The following is a 17,509-nucleotide window of genomic DNA, read 5'->3' as shown; positions in this document are numbered from 1 at the left end:
GCGTATTCCCTCCCTTTTTTTTCCGGCACTCACTTTGGTACCCAAAATTGAGCAAAAATTGGGGGAAAAAAGGAGAGCCAAAGCGGTGCATAATTTAACGGCAATGGCCGGCGACAGTGACGGTACAGATCCCGATTACGAGAGGTTTCTCCGTCAAATCGGCGACGCCGCCGTCGACGAGAGTGAACTTGCCGCCGGTGACATTATTTTGTTAGAAGATGGAGAAGAAGAAGAGGAAGAAGAAGAGACGGATGAAGACGAAGAAGAAGATGAAGAAGAGGAGGAGGAGGAAGAAGAAGAAGAAGAGTCGAGTACTGGAAGGAGGACGTTGCGTAGGGTTTTGTATGGAGATCGTGGTGCTGCGAGGATTTCATCTCCAGAGCGGGTGATTAATGTTGAGAATTTGGATAATTCTGCTGTGGAAAGTGGAGATGATACGAGTAGGAGCAAAGAAGAGGAAACGGCGTCGCAGAATGCTGATAAGGAAGAAGGCGGTGGAAGCGGTGTAGGAGAGGAGTGGAATCGAAGTGAAATTGATGGTTTGTTTTGTTCTATTTGTATGGAAGCTTGGACAAATGACGGTGACCACCAAATTTGGTCAGTAATTTACTTCCTTGTACTTCAATGTAGATGATTTTTTGTAATCACGATGAACGTCAGTAGCAAACAACCATCAAACTTATGAATCCACACTATCTACTCTCCTGAATTTGGAACAGTATTGATTTTGAAAAAAATAGTTGTACATATTATAAGATTTTATACATAGCTAGGGATTGCAGATTACAGTTTACAATAGTAATGTTGAGTTCCGGCTTAGCATAACTGAATGTGCTACGCCTGTAAGTGAGTGTAGAGCCATCTACATTCAATAGACAGACGAAAAGAAGCCTCAGGTGAATGATATAGCACAATGTATGTTGTTTCTGCTCTAGAAATCTGTTTTTGTTCTGTATTTTATTTGTTCTCAAGATCTTTGAAAATATTGTTTTTAAACCTTCATCTTATCGTAAAAAAGAAAAAAATCAGTTTAGTTCAACATGTAAAAGGGAAATAGGATTTGTAAAAACAGCGGTTTGTTTGAAAACTTGAGCAAAGTGCTATAACCTCAAAAGAAACGTTAGATGTTGTAGAAGACTTCTGTTTAGTTTTCCTTGATGATGAAAAAAATTCATACTAAATTTAGGTCAGTGGGTTGTGTTGCAAAATTTAGGAGTTTGTTTCAATTGGCTTGATTGTAATACGTATTCATGCAAATTCGAATAAATACTACATGACTGGCACATGTCTCATTATGGATTGAAAGGAACACAGATGTTTTGATGGTGGCTGTAACACATGTCTCCTCAAGACAGCTTTATTAACACTATAGATGTCTTTTGTGTTTATGTAGCTGGCCCAATGTGTCCCTTGTAGATTCCTCTAACAAATTTTTTCACCTTATTAACTCCTTGGTCTTAGAATGGCCATGTACGCAAATAAGCTAATTCAATATCTTTTGTAGCCTCAACCATACTACTCTTTTGCATCTTCTTGATGCTTTCAGTGAAGCTTTTTTACTTCATCTAAAACTATCATCACCCTCCCTATTGAAGCACTTGGGTTTTCTGTTCTTTTGACTAGTGACAGTTGAATGATCATGGTTCACATCCTACAAATGGTGCATAAATATAGAGGATGAATTGATGGAAGGTTGTTTGATTTTGTTTGTGGATGTTCTGCATACCATGCATTGGTTAGTAGGTGGACAAATATCATGATTTAAGGTATCAAAAGGATATGAAGTAGACCTAAAATACATGGAGAGCAGTTGTCACTAAAGTCTTATCATCTCTTGAAATCAATGTGGTTAGAGCTAAAAACATACAATGTAAATAAAAGACTCATACAACTAATTAAAATTATGGTTAGAGACTTGCATTTTTTTGTAATCATGTCATCAATTATATTAGTAAAATGGCCAAAAACGGCCAAATACAAGTATACCAAAAAGTAAAGAACCTACAAGGCTACAACACTACATGATTCTCTACAAAAGACCTCCAATCCTCTATTCAACCCGGGCTTGTTACCCAGCACTAAATGGGTGTGCCAAAGCCCAAAAATCAATAAGGGATTGGAGGCTACTCCTCAACTGCCCAAAAATCAACTTTACCCCTTCAGAAGCCCTCTTATTTCTCTCTCCAAATGATCCATATCAACGCTAAATGAACGACATTTCAAGCTCTACACTGTCTCTTTCTTCTTCCAGTTTTCCAGCACAACAACATTTCTTTCACAGATCTAGGCATCACCAAAGTTAGATACTTACATGTCACTGTAGGGATAAGTTTGGTATTTTACAGAATTTTTAGTTTGAGAGAATTCCTGACTTGACGCTAAACATGACTTATTTTAGTAATGTAATGATTCTTGACCCAAATAAAGTTGAACGTATATTGATAATCCGTACAGTTGACCAAACTAGTGAAGTTGAGGTTTAGCTGATTGATTGATAGATATACGACTTATAATTGAAAATATATTTTTCAAGTGTTAATACTTCCATTGTCTTCCGGTGTCTAATCTTTTGCAGCTGTCTTCCTTGTGGGCATCTATATGGTTTGTCGTGTATCAAAAAGTGGTTGAAACAAAAAGGAAGGTTAGGAAAGGTATTTCTTATAATAATTTGGTCCTTGTTTTATACAATATTTGAAGATCCTATTTCAGTTCATCCTTCGCATTCTTTCCTTTGTGCTTTTGCAGTGCCCCCAATGTAATAAGAAATGCACAGTGAAGGGTATTCGAGTACTTTATGCTTCTCGACTTCATGCTGTTGATGAAGAACTTCAAAAGGTCGTAATTTGACGCTTATATCTTGAACGTTGCTCCATGAGATACTGATCAAATTCCTTCCTCTTTTGCAGAAAATTAGGTCTCTTGAAGCCAGTTGTTTTTCTCTTGAAAAAGAGGTGAGGAAATAATGAAGGTTTTAGATTTAGTCAGTGCGTTCTCCTGATAGAATTCAGGTCTAACATCTAAATGAATATTCACAGTGGAGACCTTCAAGGTTTTCCATGTAACCTACACAAACTACTTGAGGAAAACATATCAGACTGACCTAGCCCACCAACCCACACCTTCAAAAAAAGAAAATAAAAACAATAGGACGATGGTCAGATGGTTATCTTTTTGCGTCTTCGGGTGAGATTTTCCTTTGCTCAATTTAAAAAGTAATAGTGCAGTTAAAGATATTTGTTAGTTTTCAAATGGACAAAGTTACTCAAGATTCTATAAACTTGACGTATGTTTGTGGAAACTTCTTATATAGTTGTTATAGGTTAGGGCAATTTCTCTCAATTTCTTAGTTGGAAACACAAGGAGAAAGATGAATATCTGTGATGAAGTTGCATTAGCTTTTGCAATCATCTAAAATTAAACAGAAATATATGAGATAAACATAATTCCTTCCCTCATAACGTTTCAACTGTACCAAAAGGGAAAGAATAAATGCCTTGAATTGGAGAAGAAAACCAAAACTTTAGTTGCCCTTACCTTACTCTATCTTGTACCTTCTTCACTATGTAAATCCAAAATTGTTTGCTTTTAACAGCTAGCTTCTTTTCTCTCTGTATGGGTATTCAAGTCATCTGTCACCTTATGCTTGGTTGGGTAGCAAATTCACCCTGGGTTAGCTGCAGCAATGATACTTCTGCTTTAACCTGACTTTTGAAAACAATTTTCTCAGCTCTTTGGAAATGCTATTAAATTTTTCCTTACATGTTCTCATGGTGATTATAAGACCACATTGAATATGTGCAGTGCACTGATTGGTGTAAGAAAGAACTTGAGTGGAGGAGGAGAGAAGTTGAGTTACATAAGCAAGTGGAGCACCTCAAAGAGGTATGTCTCACCTTGTGTGCTATTTCTTCTGTGCTTCTTCTTTGCACCGGCCTCCTTTAATGCATCTATTTAGTTTGGTTGGAAGTGTAGGTTTTTTTTTTGTTTTTTTGGGTGGGTGGGTAGGTGGTGGATTAAATTAAATCATTTCCAGAATCACTTCTCCAGTTTGTTGGGTGTCCCCCATGCGTATTGCACTTTTTAAGTGAAATTGTTGCTAATATAACACCCATTGTAAATTTTGTTTAAGCTTTTATTGATGGTCTGCAGATCTAGCTGATTTTGCCTCTTCATCCATATTTTTACTTATTGCTTTCCCTTGTTTGAAAATTCACCCCTTTATATTAAATTAGTTGCATACCTCTTCCTGGAGGACCAGATTGACTTCGGTGCATTTTCTGTAAAACATATTATTGCCCTCTTTTTCCTGCCAGCATTCCCTTTTAACATTCTTCAGAATATGACATTTTTCAATGCCTTTTTGGTTAAATCAGGTACTTGTTTTGGCTTTTTTAGAAACATTCTTTAATGTGTGTGTTCGTTCCCCTTTCCTACTTTAGTCTTTCTTCTTTGGATTTTTTTATTTTTTCTGTAGTTTTTTTGGCTTGAGAAATTTGGATAACAAGTTTCAGTGCAATGGTATAGATATCTCTGTTAACCTTTGTTCATCAAAGCAGCATATTGCTTACTGCATATCTGTTCTTTGTAGAGAACAACTGAGGGTTCGACAACTGAAATGCAAAGCAGGTCATCTGTACGCATTTTTGGTAAGCTTTCGATGAGAAATCTTTGCTTGGGGATATTGAAAATATTGGCAATGTTGTATCATTGTATCAAGCTGATGTTCCAGTACCTATCTATGAGTGCAGGATGCAATATCAACGGCAAATCTGAAAAACGTGAATATGCGAATAGTTTTCTTTTGCAGGTTTGCCATCTCCTCTGCTCTTGTCAAATGTGAAAATTGAGCCATAGGCGTTGTGTTTCTTTTTAAGGTTGACTTCTTATAGCAGCAACAGAGAAATCATTACTCCTTTATCCATTGTTGCTCCACATCTAGTGCAACTTGTGTACCTGATAGTATCAGCAGAGAAATCATTCGTCCTTCATCCATGGTTGTTCCACATTTGTTGCAACTTGTGTACCAAGATGACCGAGAAAATAGTACAGGCTGTTCTGTCCCCTTCCTGCTTATTGGCCCCAACATGACCTTTATTTTCTCTTACCTCTTTTTTCCTACTGGTTTTATATTGGGAGTGAACTGGCATATGTTTATCAAATTCACCCCATTGGCTGAAGTTTAGTCGAGTTAGTAACCTTATGTTTTATCTGTTTGTAGAAAGAGATTCAGATTGATGGTGCTCGCCTATTTGATGTGGACATCAATGGTGAGAATTTGATGATTGCCAGAAGGCTCTCTGGAATGGGAGGACAGCATATGCTTACCAAAGTAAATTTTATAGGTCACCTTAGTGGAATTCTCTGAAGGTTTGCGGTCTGCATATGTCTTTCAACTTTTTTTACTTTTGCATTTTGCAGGTCAGTCTATTGCCTCCGCATGAAAGAGAAGACATTCTGCTTCCTGCGAGCATGAAAACCATCAAGGACTTGCATGTTTCTCCTCATGATAGAGTCATACTCTTGGCTTCTTTAGGGAAGAAGTTGTCAATTCTTAGGTTGATAACCTCCCCCAAGTTTCTGCCAAATAATTGCTGTATAACAGTAAAATATACTTTACTTGATTGAAAAATTTCTGTGTTAGTTTCCGTATTGTGCTCCCCTTCTGGGAAATAACTTATTTATTTGTTCTCTTTCTTTTTGCAGTTCTGAAAACAACCATACTGTTCTGACATACGACTTACCGGTAATAACTCTGGGCCTTCTTTTTATACTTGCCTTTTGCTTTCACTTGTTGGGTTTGTGTAAAGCTAAAATTTCCCCAGAGTTGGATATTGTATTAGATATTTTGTTTTGGTTGATAAGCTCTTAAATTCTCTGTTCGAATGATTGTTCATTAGATTTATAGTTCTTATGGAGTATTTTTTCTGTACTTTTACGCACTCTATGGTAAGTTGGTAATTGTTAAGGCCTTACGAGTCCCTTATTTCACAGTTAAATTTACAGAGTGACCTATTAGATTTGGGTGGACCTTCACTATCAGCATCAGAAGACGATCTTTAACACCCACCTATTCATCTTGTGGAAGTGCTACTTTCAATTTAGTGATTTACAACTTGAGAGTTGACAAACAAAACACAATTTTCTTTAGAATAGCAATTAGCTTTGCTCTACCCTATCCTCCTAATACATAGACTGCAAAACTCAGTTATATAATTTTTTTGTTTTCGTCTTATCTTTGTGGTTGATTATAATACTAAAGCCTGTTGAATTTTTCAAAGTTAAATACATCCTGCCTGCTTCATCATTTGTTTGGACAATGAGATTGTGTTTTCTCCTTGTCATCTAGATGTTGGTAGGTTACAGACTGTGTACTTGGAATTATAGTAAAAATTTTGTGGTTAAGTCTAATTGGAAGATTAGGAGTTTTTCAAGTCCAAGGCTGCTTTAAATTGTATTTAAATCTATGTAAGTTGTCAAGTAATTGAAAGAAGTTTTAAGATCCCTGGGAACCTCGTATAATCATCAAAGGCAATTCCATGTTTAAAACTTTACCAGGTAAGAAATGCATATCCTGAGCTGCAAAAAGCACTGCATTTGCATCATTCCCCCAAATGCCCTGCTGCTATGATTTTTTAATCAATTGCTGTGTCTTCGACTTTTTTTCTCAGTGATGTGCTTCATGATAATAATCCTTTTGTTACTTTTGTTATTTTCCCTCCAATTTTGTGACTGTTATTTGTCCTATGTAGGAAGCGTTTGTTGCTAATGGAGTTTCACTTTTGCTCTGAACTTCTAATGATTGGCCAAAGTTAAATTGATTCTTCCTTTTTTTTTGGTCTATTTGGAAATGCAGACTGTTCCTTGGTCATGTGCGTGGGATGCTAACAATTCGCAGTACATGTATGCCGGTTTACAGGTCCTAACACATAATCCATCTGTTGGAAAATGGTTGCCTCTTTTCATTTTTTGTGAGTCAAACAAAGTAATGTTTGACTAATAATTCTGAATGGATTCTCTCAGTATTTGACATGGCAGGAAATTACAACTTATGGTTCTTTTAATGTAGTTTTTTTTTTTTTTTGAAATTAGCTTTTAATGCAGTTTCTAAATACAAATGAATATGTATCTAATATAGCTTGGAAACTTGCCAAGTAAAGAGTCAAAAGTGACTAGCAAGTTGAAATTGAGGGAGCATTTATTTGTTTTCATTAGTTAGTCTATCTTTCAGTTTGGAGACCCCGTTATTTATCCAAAAGAAAAATTAGTTAGTATCTCTCTTCATTTTCTCTGAGTATTTTTAGTTTTGTTTTTGCAGAATGGCATGGTTTTGCAGTTTGATCGGCGTCAAACTACAAGGCCAGTGGAATCTATGACGGGGTTGACAGGAAATCCTGTTCATACTGTGCATTCCCTTACATCTCCTACACTTGGTGATGGCGTTAGAAGTGTTCTTTCTGCATCTTCAGTAGGCTTGTGCCACTGGAACTTTGATAGTGGTGACGAAAGGTGAGTTCTAGTATGTTTACTTCTTCGAAATTTCTGCTTCTTGAGGTGAATAAGTTTTTCCTTAATATCTAATATCTTATGAGCTGCACCATCCCTAACTGTAGCTTTAGAACTGTTAGGATCCAATGACTCTTTGCTGATTAACTGGCTCAAGAATATTTGCACCTTGGAATATCTCTCAATAGATTATTCTTGTACCTTGGCACTTTTAATCATTAACTAACTGCAAATTTAAATCTGAGCAATATTCTCAAAGTAGCCTTACTGAAAATTAAGATCTTAGGGATATTCTTCAAGGAGCCTGCATTTTCTGGTCTCTGAGTATATTTTAGGTACTCATTCATCCTGTTCAAAAGATTGAAGTAGATACACTAGTGGATAGTATAGAAGAAAGAAATGGTTGAAGGCATTTAGTTGACCATTTTTCCAGATTTTGTAGAAAGAGATATTGCTTAAGAAGGTGCAGGTTGTACTCACTATATTTTTTTTGTAATAGTTTACATATTGTGGTGAGATTAAGAGTGACTGTGTTCAACACAAATTGCTGCTCACTAAATAGTCCAGTTGGTTATTGAGTTATAGGTTCTTGAGAATGTAAGCTTTGTTATGGAAAAACAGTTAAGTTGCTAATATGAAATGGTGATCCAATATCTCAAAAGATAGGTCAGAAAAATGATCCTGTAGATTATCTTCAGACAGCGTCTCAGTGAATGATACATGGGAGGTGATTGATTATATTTTGTTCCTTGAAGTTGTTTGTTAGCATGTTTCGCCTTTTCCTGATAGAAATAAACTTAAAGTTGTATGGTTCAGACAATTTGTCAGTCTGGTTTAAGAGATACTCTTAAATCTTAATCAGAACAACTACCTTCTCATCTAATGTCAAGGATCTAACTTGGTCATTGATTTTTTGTTGACTTAGTTTATTGTGGAGACAGTATGAATTTGTGTCTTGATATTTTCACAATCTGAAGCCATGGCAAGGCTTTACTCCTTAGTGTTAAGGGTGGCTAGGAAGTATCATTTTCTTCGTAACTGAAGTCCTCCATGGACCAGTTGATGGACGATTGGAACTCGTTGGATAAATATGCCCTCCCCTCTACCCTTCTTCACTTAAGTGCTACGCTTTTGCATGTGGCAAGGTTTGAACTCGTGAAGTGTGGTTAGCCCATACAATAATGTGCTATGCACTTACCACTACACCAAAGCTCTGGAATTGGTTTGCTAGGAAGAATCTTGAAGTTGTTGCAAAGAACTTTCACTACTTGAGTTGTCAACAGTACAATCTTACGTTTTATTGTTGAGGACTTAACCTTGTTAATCTATTATGGTCCTTGTTCACAGTTCAATCAACTATTTCTACAAATATGTAGGGTATATAAAGCTCTTTAGGGGCAAAAGTCACTGCTTTTTCTTGAGAGAGAAGCTCACTGCTTTTTAATGCAGAACTTTTTTTGCTCATATGTCAACTGTTTTCTGATTTTCGACGTGCTTGCTCTAGTACTAGAAATGATTGCTTTCCTCATAAATTGTTTGAATATGCATGGGTATGTCCAGAATCATGTTAAGAGGAGTTGAGTAGTTGGCGGGACAGATTTAAGTGATAAGAGTGTCACTTACATGGATGTAAATCGTGTAGGGATCAACTATTCACTTTTTAGTTTACTTTTAAATTTTAAGGCTGGTCTGAGAGATTGTTTATCGTGAAGCTCTACCGTATTGTCCACTAATGATAAGTGATAAGAACTTCTAAATGATAGATGTAGACCATGCCGGGACTAAATGTCTGTTTAGTTGACTTTCACACTGGTCTAAAAGAGTGCTTTAAATGTTTGACTATGCTCCAAATCTTCTTTCAAGGAGTTTAGGGGCAGAGTGCATCTGATATACTGAAACAGATTGTAGCTGGATCGTCTGTATGGTTTTGGTGACTTATCAAGCTGGTTTAAGAGAGTTATCTTGAAGCTCTGTGATATTCTCTAGTAATTTTTACGAATTCCATGTTTATAATAGAGTTTCATTTATCACTGAAGGCCGTGCTTGGTCCCTGAGTCAGAGAATCAAGGAATCTGTATATCTCTCGCTTGTGGAGATAGAAATGATGACATAGTTGCCTCTTTCCGTCCTAAACTGGAGATCTCTGGTGACATGGCTGCTTCTCAAGTATTGCCCACTCCAGTTTCTACAATGGAGCAAGCAGTATACGGCTCTCATGTTCTTTACAGGAGAGTTGGCAGCAGATACCAGAAGTTAGGAGTTTCTTGTGCCAAAGTTAGTGCCATCCGACTTCCAAAAACTGCTATAATTGATAGAGGGAAGAAGAACCCCATGTTTGCCTCTGGTGATGACGCAACAATGGAACTGGTCTTACAAGAATTGCCATCTTTAAATGTGGCTCAGCGTATTAAATCTCTGAACGGCCCAGTTCGCGATGTTAGGTATGCACGCCTCCAAAATTCGGTATTGCTGGGTTGTTTGAGTGAGGATAAACTGCTGCTTTGCTCACATAAACTTCAATGAGAAAAGGTAACTTTTCATAGCCTGTTTGCTGTATTTGATTGTTTTAGTTATGTTTGTGTTTACAGTCCGAAAATGTCTTTCTATTCTTTCTGCTTGAGAGAAATGATTTGCTATTGGGTGCATTAAAGTTTTGCCTGCATGTCATTAGAACTCCAAATTTGGACTCTTGGCGATAGAACGGTTCTCCCAGATTCATGTTTGTAACCTATTTTATGTACTGCTAGAGTATTTTTGCAACGTAGTCTTTTGATCTTGAATTGGGTGTTTAGCTAGTTGTCAGTAATGTGCTACTTTCCGGTCAGTTTGATTTTGAAGTTTATTGCAGGTGGCTTCGAAGACTCGTTAAATCACCAGTATGCTGGATGCTTCATGTGACCAAAATTTTGACTGTATAGTTTAGCATCTAATGGGTGTAGAGATAGCATCTTTTTCTTTTGGTAGCTTTAGGACCCTGCTGTGAGTTTAGGTCAGAGGCGTAGGCAGGTTGTAGAAATGATATATTTAATAATGCCGTGCAAGTTCTGTTCTATACACTGTTAGTGTATGTGTAATTTATTTATTTTTTGGTAAGAACTAAGATGTATATGTGTAACTTATAACATAAGGTAAAGTTGACCTGCAACTGTAACGATAGATAAATCTTCTTATCAAGTTTAATAGAGTAAAAGCTTGTTATAACTAGTTAAATTGCAGATACTATCAATATGTTCAGTCCAAAAGCGTGTACATCATATAAATTTGTGTTGTATTTTATAAATTTTCATTTTGTTGTGAGGTTTGTTTAAGATGTTATGTCAGTCTAGAAGTGTGTAGATCTTATCTTAACCATGCATAGTTATGATATTGGGCTCATCTAACCTAATACTTCAATTGGGCAACATAAATATTTACTAAATCACATAAATAGTAGGTATGAATGCGTTACTTTAGGAATATAATGGGTTTAATTCTATGAAGTTTTGCAAAAAATGAATCTGGTTTCTAAAGATATTTATAAAATTAAAAAAATCCGACCTGCCGGATTCGAACCAGCGACCTAAAGATTACAGCTACTACTACAGTCTTCCGCTCTACCAACTGAGCTAAGGTCGGATTGTTTTGTAAATTCTCACGCATATATATTATTTAATGGGTGTTAGATTTTTCAACTATAATAATTGAAGCTTACTAGTTTCTGCAATAACTTTAAGTAAATAGTACATTAATAATTAGATTTACAGGCAAATATTAATACTAAATCTACGTAAATCGATAATCAACCTTCTAGATGTCCCTTTTGATGGCCTTTTTCTTTTTTACTTTTGTTCTTACATTGGAGGCACTAATTCACTCTAACATTTTGGTGACATTTACATGTTAGGAGCCAATTGATTGTTTTTTGTCTCGTCTTTTAGATCTCTCAAATACGTATTGACTAACCACAAAAAACAAAATATTCAGTGAGATCTCATAGTGTAGGTTGGGGAGGATAGAATATACGTAAATCTCACTTTTATCTTTTAGAAAGATCATCAGCTCAAGTGAAGAAAATCAAAATAATAATATTAAGGGAAAATGACAGTGATGAAAAACATGTCAACTCATAAAAAAGTAGTGCGGATTATATATATATATATATGCAAGGAACTGTAACATCGATCAACAATAAGGTGCAATCACCTAAACCTAATACTATTACAATGATAATAGGTATTAAAAGCTAAATAATACATGAATAGGCTAATACTATGACAATCACAGTGCTCTAGACTACCACCAATTATATTCAAAAAACTATGTGAATAGGTTAACACTAAGACAACACTCAGATGCCAACTAACCTTCTCCCCTTATTCGCGACCCCGCAAACTCTCCTATCGAAGGTCATGTTTTTGGTAAACTTTAGATATGTTACATCCTATCTAATGATCTTTCTTCAATACTTCTTCGACCTGCCTTTGTCTCTCCTCGTCCCCACTATCCCTAGCCTCTCAGACCTCCTCATACGGATATCTGCACATCTTCTCTTTACATGTCTAAACCATCTCATCTTCCCTTCCCTCATCTTGTCCATCATTCCCGGGCAAGACTACCTATTGACTCAAAAAGAATATAAAAAGTGGGTAGCAATGAATAACACATCTATTATATCATATTGGATTATGGCCTATACCTAGAGTCGAAATATAAGAATTGTAATTTATAATTTTTATAATAGTTTCAAAATAACAATTGAGTTTATAATAAGATATTTCATGAATTTTTAATACATGTATGATTATGAACAAAAGTTATTAAATTTTCGTAAATTCATAGATAAAAGCTTTGGATTCGTCCATGACAATAATATATATCCTAAACAGGAAGGGATAGTAGACCTATCAGTTCAAAACACAATTATAAGCTTATTCAGCTTTTCCCTACATGGATAATTCTTTCAACTCCACCACACATTATTGGCCAAAAATAAAAAGAAGCTAATTTGTTATTAACTTATTATGTAATAGTAGGGGTGTCAAAAGGGTGGGTTGGGTTGAAATTGGAGATATTAAAATGGGTTGAAATTGAAATTGGATTGGGTCTTGACCCGTCCAAATTTCAAATGGGCTAAAATACGGGTTGGGTCTTGACCTGCCCAATTTGACCCGATTAATCTCAATAATTTTAACATAGTGATATGTAACTTTTATAATCTCAATTCGAATTTCAACTCAAGTTTTTTTTTTTTTTAAAGTAACAAATGGATAGATAAAATCCAAAAAGATGTTAAATAGATAATAAGTCATACCTTTAATATAGAAACATATCTTAGTAAAGAGTTTTAAAACGGCTTGAAATTGGAGATTGAATTGGGCTTAATTGAGAATTCTCTTAAAATGGGTTAGGCTTGAATGGGTTGAGATTGAACCCAATTCAAATTATCTTGAGCCCAACCCTTAAAATTTTGAGTGAATTAGGCGGGTTATCTATGTTTGGGTTCATTTTTGACACCCCTATGTAATAGTATCAAATTTTAGAGGTCTTTTCATCAAAAGTTGTGTTGTAAACTCATAGGGTCTCACTTCATCATAATTCATAGACTAGCCATATAGGTATGGGGTAACCACCAATATCTTGGTCTTGTCGTAAGTATTTTTTTCATTTAGTTCGAATCTTGGATACAAAATCATTTCTATGAGGAAACGATTACTCCCAAAGTGAAATTTTTCAACGTGAATTCTAATTAATCGCACTCCAAAGAAGATACTGAGCATCAAATTAAATAAAAAAAACAAAAATAAATGAATATAGGATTGGATCATATCAAGGGGCAAACAATCCTTGATACTATACTAATCTTTTATTTGTTTATTTATTAAAAAGTTGATATCCTTTGCTAAAAAAAAAAATTCTCATTGCTACTAGGTCATTCTACTAGTAGCCATGGAAATATTTATGGGTCATTCTATCTAGTAGGACAATGAATGTTATTACTATATTCCATGTGCAAACTGTCACAGTGGTCACTGCCCTACCAACTAAACAAGCATACTTCTGCTCTCCTAAAAAAACATACATATGTTTTATTTATTTATTTTTAAAAAATCGACGTTTATCCACCTCAAAATAACTTTAGATATACAGTATTTAAAATTACATGTAATTAAACTGAACTTTAGTCATGTAAAACTTTAGAAACTGCAACGTTTGAAGTTTGGGGAACTTGCGTAAATTTTACTGCTACTAGTTTAAGAGTTAATTACTTAGATAAACTCTAGTTTGCAATATTACGTATCTTACTAGATTTTGGTGCGTCCATATACGTTCAAATACATTCGAATACATGTATCTTGGGATACATGATATCAAAATTAGGTGTAATTTGTTCTAGTATCTTACTGGATTCGCATGTATCTGGGATACATAACAATCCTCCCTCACCACTCTCCTATGTATCTGGTATCCATATACATGTGAATCACACCAGATACATACAAATACATGTATGTAGTGTGATTCGCATGTACTGGAGATACATAATGAATCTCGTTCGCCTCCCTCTCCATCTCGCTCACCTCCCTCCCCATCTCGCTCGCCTCTCTCCCTATTTTAGTGTATCTAGTAGCAAAAATACATATATCTAAGTGTATCTTTATCAATATATGATAGGAAACTCTTAATTAGTGGTACTATACGTAATATTTTGAAAGTATAGATAATAATAGTATATACGTTAGTGAAATATATCTAATTATATATAGTTTGATAGCCTTACAAATTCTTATGCACGGCTCATATGACTTAAATGATAATCTCAAAACCAGGTATTTGTGTAACTCACTTTATAAAAAATTGTGGAGCTTCTAAAGAGTTAGAAAAAGAGAGTGAATTCGCCACGATCGATTCGCCCTGATAATATGTGATCAAGCCTATTTGAAAATTAATTTTGCAAATGAATATTGTTTAGTCAGCATAATATTCTGAATATTGTTTAGTCAGCATAATATTCTGAATATCGCTCTATTTAAACTCATTTCAATTCGATATTACATAAAATAAAATTTGATAAAACTCCAGCCTTATATTATTACTATATTTTCCAAAAAAATTGCTATGATAACTTATACCTAGTCATTTCCCATCATCCCAGCTTTAATCAGTATTGAAACAAAGACTGAAGAATTTGAGTTCAAAGTTTTTTGTTTGTTTATTTTTTGTATGTGGTTGCCCATGTTATACGTGTGAATAAGCCAAAACATTAGCATTATATATAATTTATTTTTATAATTAACATATGAAAAATGAAATGTGATCACATTACATATTATATTCCTTATTATAAGTGGCCTACACATCTCTTCTTTTTCTTGAAACATCATATCATGATAGTAGCACTTTTAGTCTATTAGTTATTGTGTGAATATTAATTAAGTCTTTTTTTTTTAGTTTTTCATTTGATATTTGGTTCTATAATGGTACTATTTAAATTTGAATTTGTATCAGAAAATTTCATATTGAAGCGATAAAGTGATTTCTAACAAACTCTCTATCAAAATTTTGAATATGAGACTTTCGATTATGGATGAAAAAATATTTAATCTTTATCACTTCACCACTTTCTTTGTTAGTCCTCACTCCTCGTGATGTTCGATAAAGCATATATAATCTTCATTAACTGAATGTGTATATTTTGTCAAGTTTGTCAGAAATATGCTATATTCAAATTATTCTTGTTGTCAAATATGGAGCAACAATATAAGTTTTTTAATATGATACACGTGAGTAATTGAGTGGTGAAATAATTAATAGTCATAGTAAATTTGTGAATATTTATAAGTAATGAGATAAAAAAAATGCATATTTCAAAGTCAAATTAATTATACTAAGTCATAATAACCGCACCAAATCTTTCAAAAAACTTTTGGACAAAACAAAAAGATTTTAAGCCTTCACACAAGCANGTTATACCATTTAATTTGAATTATTAGTTTGCCATTATATACAATTTTCCCTTAACTGAATGTGTATATTTTGTCAAGTTTGTCGGAAATATGCTATATTCAAATTATTCTTGTTATCAAATATGGAGCAACAATATAAGTTTTTTAATATAATACACACGAGTAATTGAGTGGTGAAATAATTAATAGTCATAGTAAATTTGTGAATATTTATAAGTAATGAGATAAAAAATGCATATTTCAAAGTCAAATTAATTATACTAAGTCATAATAACCGCACCAGATCTTTCAAAAAACTTTTGGACAAAAACAAAAAGATTTTATGCCTTCACACAAGCAATTAGTGCGAGAGAAGAAGCATGAAGCTACTAGTTTCTTCGATCGATTGGAATATATATAACAATATAAAGGCTAAATATCCACAAGATGATAAAATAAGGAAAATTCCGAATTATTGAATTAATAATATTGAATGCTATTTTTGTGATCTTGACTTCTCTATGTAACGTATCTAAATGTTCTGAAACATTCTAGCTTTTCAATAATTTATTTTAAATTATTGTTTTGAATTAATTAAAAAGATTACCACCAAAACAACCTACCCCATTTGTTTGAATTATTCCCAAACATTTAAATTATTGATAATATGGACAAGATTAAAGTATTTCTATTTTTGCTTTGAGATTTCATTCGGATTGCTCAAAAGAAACATATAATTTTTTCAATAATACATTGGGCGGTGAAGACAACATTTCCATTTAACAGGTTCATCGTCACTTGAAAATAAAAGACTATATATATATATATATATGTGTGTGTGTGATACTTTTCTTTTTAGTCTATTTATCCTTCAGATGAATTCTCTTCTGCTCCTCTACTTTCGTATATAATTATTCATTCTTCTAGCGAAGGTTGACAAATTATCCTTAATTTATGTGTGTGTTACTTTTCTTTTTAGTCTATTTTATATATATAGAGATAGATAGATAGATAATAATTTATAATTTGTTCAATCCCTTTTTACTATATTTACTTGAATATTGTTGATTCTTTTGCTTTTGAGATGAAGAAATTTTCTTGTCCGGTATCCTATACCTGCATAGGATTCTTGACTAATTTAAATTGCGTCCTATAAGTTAAAGGTCTATTAAAGAGGAAAATATTTCCTACTAGAATTATTTACATACCAAAAACTTGAATCTGAGGCTGATAATTAAGAATGAAGAGATTTTTTTCATCCATAACAATCGTAGTTTCTTGATTTGTTCAAGTAACTTTTTGTTTCTTACTTTGATGTCATGATACTTATATTGGGGCTCAATTCAAATTCGCTCAACGTAAGATTCATTAAAGGAGAAGTATTTTCTACTAAAATTATTTTATATTCAGTATTTATACTTAAACTTTTAATTAAGAATGAAAAAATGATATCCATCAAATTCAATCGTAATTTCATGTTTTGTTCAATTAATTATCATATGAAACGTGCTTGGTTTTTAAATAATTAACATATGGGGTCTTAGGAAATATTGTCCATAGAAAAGATGATACCATAAGAGGGTTTTAGATATAAGTCAAATTAATCCTTGCTCGGTTAATTTGGTATGTCTCTTTTAATTTTGTTTGATTTTCTACTGAAATAATTTCGTTTAATTTTTCTTTGGCCCCTCAAATAATTATAATATAGTATTATCGAAAGTCGAAATTTCTATTATCTGACACAATTATTTCTTCTCCTCCAAATTGATTTGGGATAATAGTTATCAAAGTCCAATCCATCTCATCTAAAATTTTGAAATATTAAATATTAAAGATGTATACTTTTAGAATAAAAATTCAATTTAGAGGAATTTATTTACCAATGCATCAATATCTTTTTTTATAAAAAAAAAACACATAAAGATATGTGGAATTACTATTCTCAATTTATATCCTCAAGTAAATGAAGCTCGTCCTTGAATATTAAATTAAAACCTTCAAATATATCAATAAAATAACTAGAATAAATTTATGCGAACCTATTTATTTAATCATCTAAAACAGTTTTGTTATCTCTTAAGAAG

The 17,509-nt window shown here is 33.6% G+C and overlaps 3 protein-coding genes and 1 non-coding gene across 6 annotated transcripts in view; 2 read left to right on the top strand and 2 right to left on the bottom strand.

Moving 5' to 3' along the window:
• Window positions 1-17,509, bottom strand: part of LOC125870200 (uncharacterized) — a 390,460-nt gene that overhangs the window by 7,309 nt on the left and 365,642 nt on the right. The window lies entirely within an intron of this gene.
• LOC125870188 (heavy metal-associated isoprenylated plant protein 3-like) overlaps window positions 1-17,509 on the top strand; it is a 210,645-nt gene that overhangs the window by 14,098 nt on the left and 179,038 nt on the right. The gene's annotated exons all lie outside the window — the stretch shown is intronic.
• Window positions 41-10,722, top strand: LOC125870179 (uncharacterized). Its single transcript, XM_049550530.1, has 14 exons — window positions 41-597; window positions 2,576-2,651; window positions 2,746-2,835; window positions 2,907-2,951; window positions 3,802-3,882; window positions 4,589-4,646; window positions 4,749-4,807; window positions 5,219-5,329; window positions 5,419-5,555; window positions 5,704-5,743; window positions 6,854-6,916; window positions 7,316-7,506; window positions 9,540-10,032; window positions 10,352-10,722. Exons 1-13 carry the CDS (start codon window positions 104-106, stop codon window positions 10,024-10,026), a joined length of 1,932 nt encoding a protein of 643 aa, XP_049406487.1. The 5' UTR covers window positions 41-103; the 3' UTR covers window positions 10,027-10,032; window positions 10,352-10,722.
• On the bottom strand, window positions 11,035-11,118 carry TRNAY-GUA (transfer RNA tyrosine (anticodon GUA)). The gene is given in 2 exon segments: window positions 11,035-11,070; window positions 11,082-11,118. It is a non-coding gene; the product is annotated as a tRNA-Tyr (tRNA).

Source organism: Solanum stenotomum, chromosome 7 (genome assembly GCF_019186545.1).
Source record: "Solanum stenotomum isolate F172 chromosome 7, ASM1918654v1, whole genome shotgun sequence".
In the NCBI taxonomy this organism is placed as follows: domain Eukaryota; kingdom Viridiplantae; phylum Streptophyta; class Magnoliopsida; order Solanales; family Solanaceae; genus Solanum; species Solanum stenotomum.
Note: the sequence above shows the minus strand (reverse complement) of the source record. Positions and strands in the feature narration are given on the sequence as shown.